The 12,168-nt window shown below is 41.7% G+C and overlaps 1 protein-coding gene across 1 annotated transcript; it reads right to left on the bottom strand.

Annotated features, from left to right (window-relative positions):
• Positions 1-2,538: 2,538 nt before the first annotated feature.
• On the bottom strand, positions 2,539-11,261 carry LOC112236666 (ATP-binding cassette sub-family E member 1). Its single transcript, XM_042329660.1, has 19 exons — positions 11,105-11,261; positions 10,086-10,239; positions 9,779-9,864; positions 9,560-9,657; positions 9,320-9,437; positions 8,932-9,069; positions 8,747-8,816; positions 7,055-7,151; positions 6,874-6,963; positions 6,471-6,592; positions 5,891-5,964; positions 5,487-5,634; positions 5,344-5,403; positions 4,885-4,943; positions 4,626-4,736; positions 4,210-4,352; positions 3,880-4,002; positions 3,363-3,474; positions 2,539-3,221 (listed from the first exon to the last, which is right to left on the bottom strand). Exons 2-19 carry the CDS (start codon positions 10,186-10,188, stop codon positions 3,174-3,176), a joined length of 1,800 nt encoding a protein of 599 aa, XP_042185594.1. The 5' UTR covers positions 10,189-10,239; positions 11,105-11,261; the 3' UTR covers positions 2,539-3,173.
• Positions 11,262-12,168: the final 907 nt, after the last annotated feature.

Raw genomic sequence — 12,168 nt, 5'->3', positions numbered from 1 at the left:
TGCGACTTCTGGACTCCTGAAGCACTCAACAACTCAGCAATCAATTTACTTTCAAAGTTGGCCCCTTGGTCAGAGTGGATACGACGAGGAAAACCATACACACAGAAGATGTTGTTCCACAGCTGAAGGCTCAGTCGTGATGATTTTCTCCAATGGAGCTCTGGCCTTTGGCTCGGGGGCCTTACTGAACACACACCTTTTGCAGGTCTTGACATACTCTCTCACATCCGACTCCAGACCATGCCAGAAGAACCTCTGTCTCGTCAAGTACAACGTCCACTGTTGCCCCTGATGACCGGCTTCATCTTGGACACCCTTCAAAACTGTCGCCCTCATTGAGGTGGGTACTACATACTGGTATGTCTTCTTTGACAGCGAACATTTGGTAACGCGATATAGTACACCCATTTTCAGAGTGAGCTTCTCCCAGGTCTTCAGAATCCACAGAGCCTCGAGTGGTTCATGGCCACATTCCCTCCTAGAAGGTCTACGGCCCCTGTCCACGTAGAAGACAACTCTGGCGAGTGCATTAACAATGTCCTCCAGGAAATCCACAGACACATCCTCCTTCCTAAGACTAGGTGAAACTGGCTCGAATGCACTGAGTTGAGGTAGCTCTAAATCATGTGGAAAGCGCAACACTTGCCTGTGTAATTGGCCTGGCCAGAGGTGTGGAAGTAATTGGAGAAATAGCTGCCCCCCCTACGCACTGGCAGTGAAGGGTTAAACATGAGAACTCCCCTACCTCTGCCAAAATGTTCCATTTAAAAAAATATATATATACACACATGTTATTTATTTAAATATTAAGTCAAAAGAAATATCACAATCAATATGAACACTTCTATAAAATCAGCTTCAACATAATGCATTGAAAATAACAGTTCAGTAGTAGTCTAACAAGACCAAGAATCAACACTGAAAAGTAACAAGAAACGCCTTCATAAATAGCTGTCGCCACCGTGTGGTAGAAAATGGCTTCGCCCTCACGACTGACCATCCATGATATAAAAATGGTTTTAACCATGTTATGAGGCTATATAATGTTTGTTTACATTTACAACGTTCATAAACATTGGAATAAAACAAGCTAATATTTTGGGTTCTAAGCTCATGAGGCCTTTATAAATTATATTCTTCAAAAATCAATGGATATATAATTCTAATTTATAAATCCAAAAATGGATGTAGCCACTACAGACTGCCCCTTTAAGTCTATCAAAGGTGTAAATTCAAAGTTCAAAGTTCAAGCATGTGTCCATTAGGACAATGGATATTTTAAATTATCAGCATGAATTACATTGAGCAATAAAAGCCCTTTTTATTCCATAGGCTTGGATCCGCACTATGCAGTTGTTGCAAGAGCACATGTTTCATTGGCTGTCCACTGGTTTCAAAAGCAATGATTGATAGGCATCTTAAATTTATTGAAATCAACCATTATTGGGTTAAAATATTTAGATTAGTTAACAGCCATCCACAACCCGTAAGGCGCAAATCACTAAATGAGAGCAGCAGTGTGATTCACATCAATGTGCTATGTAGCTATCAATAATAAGTGATCTACGGCGATACGGATACTACACCACTGCTGTCATCCTTGCCTCCAAGCGTTTATTGAAATTGGTTGCCGCACAATTGGAAGACTGGCTTTTCTAGGCTACAGTCCAAACTATTCCTACTCTTTTCCCACGATCCATCAAACACATTTGGTGTGTCAAGAAACACACTTAAAGTCGACCTTTTTTTCGATGCTGATTTGAATGTCATTGACAAAACAGAAGTGGCAAAGATTTTTCGCAAATATCCTTTCTGAATTTAAAAGTAATCATCTAGTTTTTCAAAAGTATCTAATCTGATTACAATATTTTTGCTGGTAATGTAACGGATTACGGGTAGTTGTTTTGTAGTCCCTTACATGTAACCGATTACATTACATGTAATCCATTACTCCCCAAAACTGTACATGTCAGATTTCAATACTGGCCGATGTCATAACGTGGGAGGTTGCGGTATTCCTACACCGAGAAATGTGTAATTTAACAGAGGGTCACTATTTGTCTGCCTCTTTAGTCCAGGGTGTCGTTGCGAATGTCACACTGCGAGCCCCTGGTGAGATTTTAAGACTCCTACATGATAGTTGGTTTAGGCGATTTTACAGCTAGCTAGCTACTTCACATGCTAATATTAACTTTGGTATTATTGTATGTAACTACGTTTACTAGCTTGCTACCTAGCTTGCCAGCCAGCCCATAGAGCGTTGCATGTTTTGTAGTTGACTTGAGCTGCAACAGATTTCCACATGTTGCTACCAACCTTGTAATGACAAAATAAATACTTGTTCACAAAAAAACATTCTAACAGTGTTATTTAATATTGCAAATAAAAGGAATTGTGGTCTTGGGTGGATTTTTCCTTTAAAGCTGTATGGCAACGTAAGAATTGCTCTGTAAATGCTATAAACTTGATTCTTAGTCTGGAGGAGAAATTGAATTGTGGAATAACAATTGTCATTAACTATAACACATTGACAAGAACTGTATAGAGACGCTTTTAATTGTTGAACCGCAGAATATGAAGGTACATTGCCTTTAATTCCAGTAAATAGATTATGTATTACTTCAGATGTCCATTTTCTGATGGAGAACCAACAAACTGCAGTAGTCTGCTGCTCTCTTGTGGACAACCCACAATTTCACTTTTAAAAAAACTCCACCATACTCAGGAAATGGTGTTTATTCATAAGATACTATTTTAAAATTACATGAATTGAATGACTCTTTGATAAAACACTCCTTTGGCTCCCAAAGGTAGGTGTGTGTGGGCGAGTTTGTTTTGCATAGCCCTGTGCACACGGGTGGTTGAAGATTTCACTTTAGGACCAATGGTCTAATATGTAAACCCCAGTGCACCAGGCAATGCAAAACAAACTCACCCTGTGTGTGCACGCGTACGAATGACTCTGGTGGTCCACCCAGGTTGGGTCTCTAAGCCATCGGCCCAAGGGGGGGCCAGTAGGGTAGGGCTACGTTCCAAATACCTACACTAACATCACTTAGAATGGAGCAATGTAGCATGGAATGCTAGTGTGGGTACTGGAACAGCCATACAGGTGTCAGGGCTTGAGGAGGATGGACATGGAGGTCTCTCTGATGGCGGGAGGGTTTGGTCCTTTAGTCGTCCAGGAAGAAGTAGTTCCCACTCTTCTTCTGTTCACAATCCTAGATAAACAACAGATTAGAGAGCAAATGAAATAAAATGGAGTGATGCTGAATGAAATTACTGAAAGTCAATACGTTTACTAAAGGCACAAAAGGGATGTAAATAAAAATGTAGGTTTTAAACACAGTATTTCCCTGTACCTTTATGGAATTCATCTTGTTGATCCTTGGTCGGAAGTTGTTGGGGTCTCTCCTGAACGTTATCTCCAGCTGTGATAGGAACTTGTTCATCCCTGCGAGTAAGGTCTGTGGCCTGAGAGGTCAAAAGATGACGGGCCCGTGTTACACAGTTGTTTAAGAGCTAAACATGGGTTCCTAACAACCCATATCTTAGCATGATTTCAGTCTGTCTTGAAAATACCACTTTGTCAGACTGGAACATCAATTTCAGTCAGGATTTGACAGTTTTCTTAAAAATCACCCAATAAGCAGTTTGAAGGAGCTAAGAGTTCCATCAAGTTAGAGGAAGAAAACAATAGCCACCACAGATAAGAACATCAGATATTAATAGCCACCACAGATAACAGCAGATATTAATAGCCACCACAGATAAGAACAGCAGATATTAATAGCCACCAGATAAGAACAGCAGACATCATGCTGCTGGGTAAATCAGTGGATGAGACTCATGCCAAATGGATGGGGAGGGTTAACGTACGTGTTGGCAGCGGTGCTTCGTGAGGGAATACCGTCAAACACAATGACGCGGTCAGCCAGGTAGGTGGCCATGATGAAGTCGTGCTCCACCACAAACGCAGTCTTCTTGGCGTGGAGGATGAATCTACAAACAATGAATGTATCAAAATCAATGGTGTCCATTAAGGTTTGAGAGGTTGTAGGGTTTCTGTATTTCCTGTCAAACAACATATTCAGGGTTTGTGAATGGTACTGCTGTGAGCAATGTACAGCACGAGGTGGATCGCTTTGCTGGAGGTAGAAGTTCACCCCACCCTAACCACAGATCTAGGATCAGAGTGTGTGTGATTACCTTTTGATGACCTTGGCACACACGAGACGCTGCTCAGAGTCCAGGTAGGCGGAGGGCTCGTCTATCAGGTAGACATCAGCTGGTTTCCCCAGACACAGGGCCATGGCCACCCTCTGCAACTCTCCTCCAGACAGGTTCTGGACCTACAGAGACAAGCAGGGGGGTGCTCATTAGACACCAAACGGAGAAAAACAGACTGAAACAGGGAGTACTGGACATGTCTAATAAGAAATGCTTGCTTTCATTCTCTGGTCCAGTGTGCATGGTCCATTGGGGCACCGTGTAGCAAAGTGATTTGCATCAGACATGTTTTATTCTGTTCTTAATGGACAAGTTCAGGTAGTAGTAACACCCCATTTCACACTGTTGCAAAACATTCAATGAGAACTGAACACAACCCAGAAAGCACAACTTACGTCCTGGTCGATGATGCTCTCAATCTGCATAGGCTTCATGACGTCAGTCACAAACTGGGGGTGAGTGTAGGCGTCTCGGATCTTCTCATGGAGCAGAGCCCGCACACTACCCTACAGACAGAGGACATGAGGAAGTTAGTCAGGGGCTGAGGGGCACACTACCCTACAGACAGAGGACATGAGGATGTCCTCATGAGATGAGGGGCAGGTGTCTGTTAGAGGTGTGTAGTTGTCAAGGCAGTGACTGGTTGGTACCTACTTTGAATTTGGGGCTGATCTTTTGGGGTTTGTAGCTGACGTTCAGGATAGGCACTTCCCCTTTGGAAGTAATAGAAAATGTTTAGAAAAAAATGGACCGAGAATGTACAAAACAATACCTAATATTGTGTTGCACCACCCCCTTTATCCTTCAAAACAGTCCCACTTAAATATTTTGTCTTGCCCATTCACCCTCTGCAAGGCACACATACACAATCCATGTCTCAATTGTCTCAAGGCTTAAAAATCCTTAATTAACATGTCTCCTCCCCTTCATTTACACTGATTGAAGTGGATTTAACAAGTGACATCAATAAGGGATCATAGCTTTCACCTGGTCAGTCTGTCATGGAAAGAGCAGGTGTTCCTAATGTTTTGTACACTCAGTGTATATTAGAGTACATGGTTCCAGCAATTAGACGATGTGAAGAGGAACTAAAATTTGTCAAATGTTATTTACCCCCTTCATCTGGTTTCAGACGGCCAGCCAGCATTCTGATGAACGTGGTTTTGCCCGTCCCTGAAAGAGAGGATTTAGAAATAACACTCATTATATGGAACTTGGTTGAGAAAGACACACGCACTCCTCCCCTGCCTCCTCACCATTCTCTCCCAGCATGACCATGATCTCAGAGTCAGTGAACTCTCCTTCCAGGATCTCCAGGGCAAAGTCTCCCATGTTCTTCTTCATGTGGGGGTACTGGTAGTGGCACATCCTCTTGATCTCCTCCTCGTTGGCCGTCTCCGCCACCTAGTGTTGTATTACTACATTATTATGAACTGGACGGTTCGAGCCCTGAATGCTGATTGGCTGAAAGACCATATTCCACAGGTAAGACAAAAAATATATACTTTTTACTACTAACTACGTTGGTAACCAGTTTATAATACCAATAAGTCACCTCTGGGGTTTGTGGCACTGCGTTGCGTCGTGCATAAGAACAGCCCTTTGCCATGGTATATTGGCCATATGCCACATATCATCAGGCTTAATTGTATCACATTACCTTGAACACCAGCGATATCTCCCTGAAGCGCAGATTCTCCGTGGGCACATAGCCGTCCAGGAAGATGTTGATGCCTGGAGAAAGGAGCGGAGGAGGCCTGGGGTTAGAGGTGAAGTAGTCAAGTGAACAGGATAGGTGTGCATTGGTTGTGGTGATATGCTCCACTGACAGATTGTGAAAAGCTGTGTTACCATTTGGAGGGTAAGTGACAGAGGGGTGGTCTATGGGGTGCTGCGCTAGGCTACGGCCTTAAGGCTTTGAAATGTCTGTACCAGTTGGCTCTGCAGCAGACCCATTAGAGTTAGTCCCTAGTGGGGTCAGAGTGGGGATTTACTGTAGCAGAGATCAAGTCGACAGATACTGAGGATATACTTTATCCATTGATATCAATGCAAATAATAATAATAATAAAGTACACATACCAATAGCCAGGGCGTCATTGTGAATGAAGTAAAAGGGTGGTAGAGGTAGTTTCGCCTTCCCTGACTCCAAAGGCCACAGTGACCGCTCCATAAGCACTGGACACTCCTTACAGAGAGCGTGGTGTTTATTGTGTAGTATGAAGTGTTTAGGGTCCTACCTTCTCTAACTCCAAAGGGCATAGTGACCACTCCATAGGCGCTGGGCACTCCGTACAGACAGCAGATGAAGTCAGACAGGTAGTCCAGCACACTCAGGTCGTGTTCCACGACTATGATGTATCTGGGAGAGTGGACAAAATAAGAGTCAAGAGTCTACAAGACAAGAAAAAGCTGATGGAAGAACAGTGGATAATATTCAAGTAGGCATAAAACCAAAATTAAACCAAGTGAAATAGGGAGGAACTACCAGGTTGGCGTTTACTAGGAATATAGCAGTACTGCCTGAATTTGTCCAATGAGAAACTATGGTTTTTCTTTTTCCGTTTCAAAACGCTTTGCTACTGTATGCCCTTTTGAACAGGACCCAGGTCTCTAATGAGAGCATCATGTAATGTAACAGACCTGTCTGGGGAGATGAGGGAGCGGATGGTGACGGCAGCTCTTAGACGTTGCTTAACATCCAGGTAACTGGACGGCTCGTCAAACATGAAGCTGGAAGGAACCACATAAAGAGAGCCGCGTTAAGAACCACAACATATTCAGTCTTGGATGGCTTCCACTGAAGCTGGTGCTGTTGACTTACATGTCTGCTCTCTGGATGCAGACCACAGCGATGGCAAAGCGCTGCAGCTCTCCTCCTGATAGGTCCTCCACATTCCTCTCCCTGAGATGAGTCAGATCTGGGACAGGAGAGATTAAATAAACAACTGGCTAAATTGTATATTTTACTGACAACTTGACTGTAGAAGTGGGTCAAGTAGAGGTCGACCGATTAATCGGAATGGGTGATTAATTAGGGCCGATTTCAAGTTTTCATAACAAATCGGTAATCGGCATTTTTGGACACCGATTATGGCCAATTACATTGCACTCCACGAGGAGACTGCGTGGCAGGCCGACTACCTGTTACGCGAGTGCAGCAAGGAGCCACGGTAAGTTGCTAGCTAGCATTAAAGTTATCTTATTAAAAAGAACAATCAATCTTAATATAGTCACTAGTTAACTACACATGGTTGATGACATTACTAGTGTATCTAGCTTGTCCTGCGTTGCATATAATTGATATGGTGCCTGTTGATTCTATGATAAATTACAGCCTATTTTGCCAAACGGGTGATTTAACAAGCGCATTCGTGAAAAAAAAGCACTGTTGTTGCACCAATGTGTACCTAAACATAAACGCCTTTCTTAAAATCAGTATATATTTTTTAACCTGCATATTTAGTTAACATTTCCTGCTAACATGAATTTATTTTAACTCGGGAAATTGTGTCACTTCTCTTGCGTTCTGTGTAAGCAGAGTCAGGGTATATGCAGCAGTTTGGGCTGCCTGGCTCGTTGCGAACTGTGTGAAGACCATTTCTTCCTAACAAAGACCGTAATTAATTTGCCAGAATTGTACATGAATATGACATAACATTGAAGGTTGTGTAATGTAACAGCAATATTTAGACTTAGGGATGCCACCCGTTAGATAAAATGCGTAATGGTTCCGTATTTCACTGAAAGAATAAACGTTTTGTTTTTGAAATGATAGTTTACGGATTTGACCACATTAATGACCTAAAGCTCGTATTTCTGTGTGTTATTACATGATAATTAAGTCAATGATTTGATAGAGCAGTCTGACTGAGCGGTGGTAGGCAGCAGAAGGCTCGTAAGCATTAATTCAAACAGCACTTTCCTGCATTTGCCAGCAGCTCTTCGCTGTGCTTCAAGCATTGCGCTGTTTATGGCTTCAAGCCTATCAACTCCCGAGATTAGGCTGGCAATACTAAAGTACCTATTAGAACAACCAATAGTCAAAGGTATATGAAATACAAATGGTATAGAGCGAAAGAGTCCTATAATAAGTACTTCTTAACTGGGAATACTGAAGACGCGTGTTAAAAGGAACTTAAACGTTAGCTTTTTTACATGGCACATATTGCACTTTTACTTCTCCAACACTTTTTTGCATTATTTAAACCAAATTGAACAGGGTTCATTATTTATTTGAGACTAAATTGATTTTATTGGTGTATTATATTATGTTACAATAGTGTTCATTCAGTAATGCTGTAATGTAATAAAAATGTAATAATAAAAAATATATATATAATTTTAAAAAACGGACGATTAATCGGGATTGGCTTTTTTTGGTCCTCCAATAATCGGTCGATCTCTAGTCAAAAGGAACATTTTTTAAACATAAATGGAAAGAGTTAGGATTATATATACACAAATTATAGACAAGAAGAGAAAAGACAAGGTGAGAAAACAAATCTAAGCTTACCAAGCTGCTCACAGACGATGGTCTCAGTCTTGGAGTCGTCTTTCCTGCTCAGAATGGAGCCCACAGTCCCCTAGTGGCAGATCACAGCACTACTGTTAGCCCGTCAGACAACAATTCTGTACAGATCTGTGTATCCCCGCATTCATTTCTACAGGTCTGAACCCACACCCACAGGCTTGACTGACCTTGACAGTCTTGGGGATCTGGTCAACGTACTGGGGCTTGACGATGGCTTTCAGGTCATCCTCCAGGATCTTGGTAAAATAGTTCTGGAGCTCAGAGCCACGGAAGTAGGTCAGGATCTCCTGCCAGTCTGGTGGAGCCTGGTGGAGGAACGGGAGAGAATTGAGCTTTTGAAACTAGGGATAAGAGCGATGGTAACACACCACAGTGTTTTAGTAACTAGTTGCATTTCAGTCATTTAGCTGACATTGTAAGGTCATTCTGCTGACATAATTATGCAGAGGGACTTAAGTGACCCTTTAAACATTGTAAAGCTAGATAATAATGTATTAGACATCTGGCTACATTCTCTACAAGGCTGTGTCATAAAACTAATAGTTACACACTTACATCGAACTTCCCCAAGTTAGGCTTCTGTTTTCCAGCCAGAATTTTCAGCGCCGTAGATTTCCCGATTCCGTTGGTGCCCACAAGTCCCAGAACCTCTCCAGGTCTGGGAATGGGTAATCTGGAATGGAATATTGCACAAGTACATTCCATGGATTCAAGAGAGAAACAAACATTCATTGAGATTAGGCCTACAGGTCTATGAGACAAACACAGCTCTCTTTACCTTGAAAAGTAACCCACCTATGCAACTTGAAGGAGTTGGCACAGTATCTGTGAGTTGTCTCTTTCTCGAGGTTGCTTGGCAAGTTGACAATAGACAAGGCCCCAAATGGACATTTCTGGAATAAAAAAGAAGTAGTCAGTGCTAAGTAATCAGGACTAAAGGAAAATGCATAAAGAAAAAACTACTCGTCCACATCTCCTATCAATAGCGTGTCAGTCATTTTGTTACGATTTTACCTTGACACAGATGCCACAACCGATACAGAGCGATTCGGAAATCCACACAATTTTGCTCTGAGCTGTGACTTCTATGCACAGTTTGCCTGCAAGACAAAAATATTACAAAGATGAATGACAATTGAGTCTTGAAAAAAGTCAACATGGACCATTTCAACTGTACATAACTTGAGGCATTATCGTTTAGGCTACTGCCTCAAGACCCGGAGGAATTAGTTATAGTGTATGTGTCAGTGATATTATAATAGGCCTAGATTCTCAAGTACGAGGTTCAGCACAGTAGGAAAGGATGCAACACAAGTCTTACCCATCCGAACCACAGGGCAACTCTTTTTGCACTCTTGCCGGCATTTCTTTGGCTTGCATTTGTCATGATTCACAATGGCGATTCTGGTGTTTTTCTCCGACATTCTGCCTGCCTCTTGTCAAAACTTGGCGGAGCAGAATCCCTCCCCAGAGTACTGCGATACAGAGATATGAGAGTTTAGATCAGACAAGGGTTAGGCCTGTAGCGTCTGCAGAGACAGTGACTCAGACTAATAACAGTTTGGATGATTGAATACAGAAATGGCCTGTAAATTACTATTTGTATTTATTATGGATTTCCATTAGCTGCTGCCAAGGCAGTAACTACTCATCCCGTGGTCCAGAAAAATTAAGGCAGTTATACAATTTTAAAAACATCACAATACATTCACAACAGATTTCACAACACATTAAGTGTGTGCCCCAAATCTGGGTGAGGCAAGAGAGAAGAATGTATCTAGCTATTTCTCTCTCGTATCCATCTCCCAGTTCGAGACAAGAAAGCAAGATGGATAACATTATAACTTAGTAGGTACAACTAGATAACGAGTAACACTGAAATATGAAACAATGATAGCGATTAGCAGAGAGACAGAGACTAGCTGAACAGTGCGTATGCCACTGACAGTTTAGCTAGCTACATTAGCAAGTTTGTCAACTAACACTTAGTTTACCCTAGCTAGCTACGTTACCCTAACGGTCACTTCATCCAAATCAGCTGGCAGGCGACACTGTTGGCTATACAAACTAGCTAGCCAGCGTACTAGTATCAGTGACCTATAATTAAACACGTAATTTAAGTGTCAGTTATAAACTATCAAATGAACGAACAGCTGTCATGTGAAAACAGATGCGGCTATGATACACTAGCTAGCAAGCTAACGTTAGCTAGCTAATTGGCTAACGAACAGTGCTGACGTTTAAGCTAGCTCTGTTAGCTAGCCAGCTGGAAAAGCAGCCCATTAAAATGTAATTTGACAAGTTTGTCATTAATATAATTGATATATCAATCCAACTCACCCAGAAACACTCTTCGGGTGTTTCTATCCTCCAGGTATGATATTTTTGGTTTTAAAGTGTCGTTTTACTACGGTGTTTTATTAAACAACGTGTTCACAACAGGGACAGAACGCCGGGAGAAAAATGGCGCTCCCATGCGTAAAGTTTAGCGACGTCCAGCCATGCGTCGCTGTGACGTTGGTATCTACGAGAATAAAAAGTGGGAATAGGTTATTTGAGGTGGTGGCAACGCAGAACATCTGTTAGACATTCATAAAAAGAAATTGAAGTGTATGATCAGAAATGTTGACTTGAATTTGTGAGCCCTTCAATGTAAACTCAAGCTGATGTATAATTTTACCTCTGTAAAATACAATGGCTTAATTTAATAAATAAAAGTGTGTCAATGGGTTCACCATGCCATCAAATGAATAAAAGGGAAATATGTTACTTATCGAAAACAAGTTATTTTAACTACATAGGCCCATTGATGCTAAGATGTTTAGAAATATGAATCATAATGTATTTATCATATAGGAAAATGTATTTTGAAGGCATCTCTGGCTGCAGTGCAACTGGTGTCTTCATGGCACATACTGTATCAAAATGCAGAATGAGACAAAGTGAGTATCCTTAAACCACCATAGGCCTACTCAAATCAGACCAAATGTAATTGAATTGGTCACATACATATATTTAGCAGATGTTATTGCGAGTCTAGCAAAACTTTTGTGTTCTTAGCTCCAACAGTGCAGAATATCTAAAAAAAATACACAACAATACACACATCTAAAACTAAATGAATGGAATGAAGAAATATTGAAATATTAGGATGAGCAATGTAAGAATCCGGAGTATCTGACCAAAAGTATGTGGATACCTGCTAGTCAAACATCTCATTCCAAAATCATGGAATGAGATGGTCCCCTCTTTGCTGCTATAACAGCCTTCACTCTTCTGGGAAGGAAAGCGGATACCAAGTCAGTTGTACAACTGAATGCCTTCAACTGAAATGTGTCTTCCGCATTTAACCCGACCTCTCTGAATCAGAGAGGTAATAGACATCCATGTCTTCAGCACCCGGG

The sequence above is a fragment of the Oncorhynchus tshawytscha genome, linkage group LG11, assembly GCF_018296145.1.
Source record: "Oncorhynchus tshawytscha isolate Ot180627B linkage group LG11, Otsh_v2.0, whole genome shotgun sequence".
Taxonomy (NCBI): domain Eukaryota; kingdom Metazoa; phylum Chordata; class Actinopteri; order Salmoniformes; family Salmonidae; genus Oncorhynchus; species Oncorhynchus tshawytscha.
The sequence above is the reverse complement of the archived record's forward strand: the minus strand, read 5'-3'. Positions and strand labels throughout refer to the sequence as shown.

Excerpts from the sequence above, each read along its gene's own strand:
- LOC112236666 (XM_042329660.1), bottom strand. The coding sequence starts at position 10,188 with ATGTCGGAGAAAAACACCAGAATCGCCATTGTGAATCATGACAAATGC. Across the intron at positions 9,070-9,319 it reads CTAACTTGGGGAAGTTCGAT|GCTCCACCAGACTGGCAGGA; the intron begins GTAAGTGTGTAA and ends TTCCTCCACCAG. Across the intron at positions 6,964-7,054 it reads TGCATCCAGAGAGCAGACAT|CTTCATGTTTGACGAGCCGT; the intron begins GTAAGTCAACAG and ends GGTTCCTTCCAG.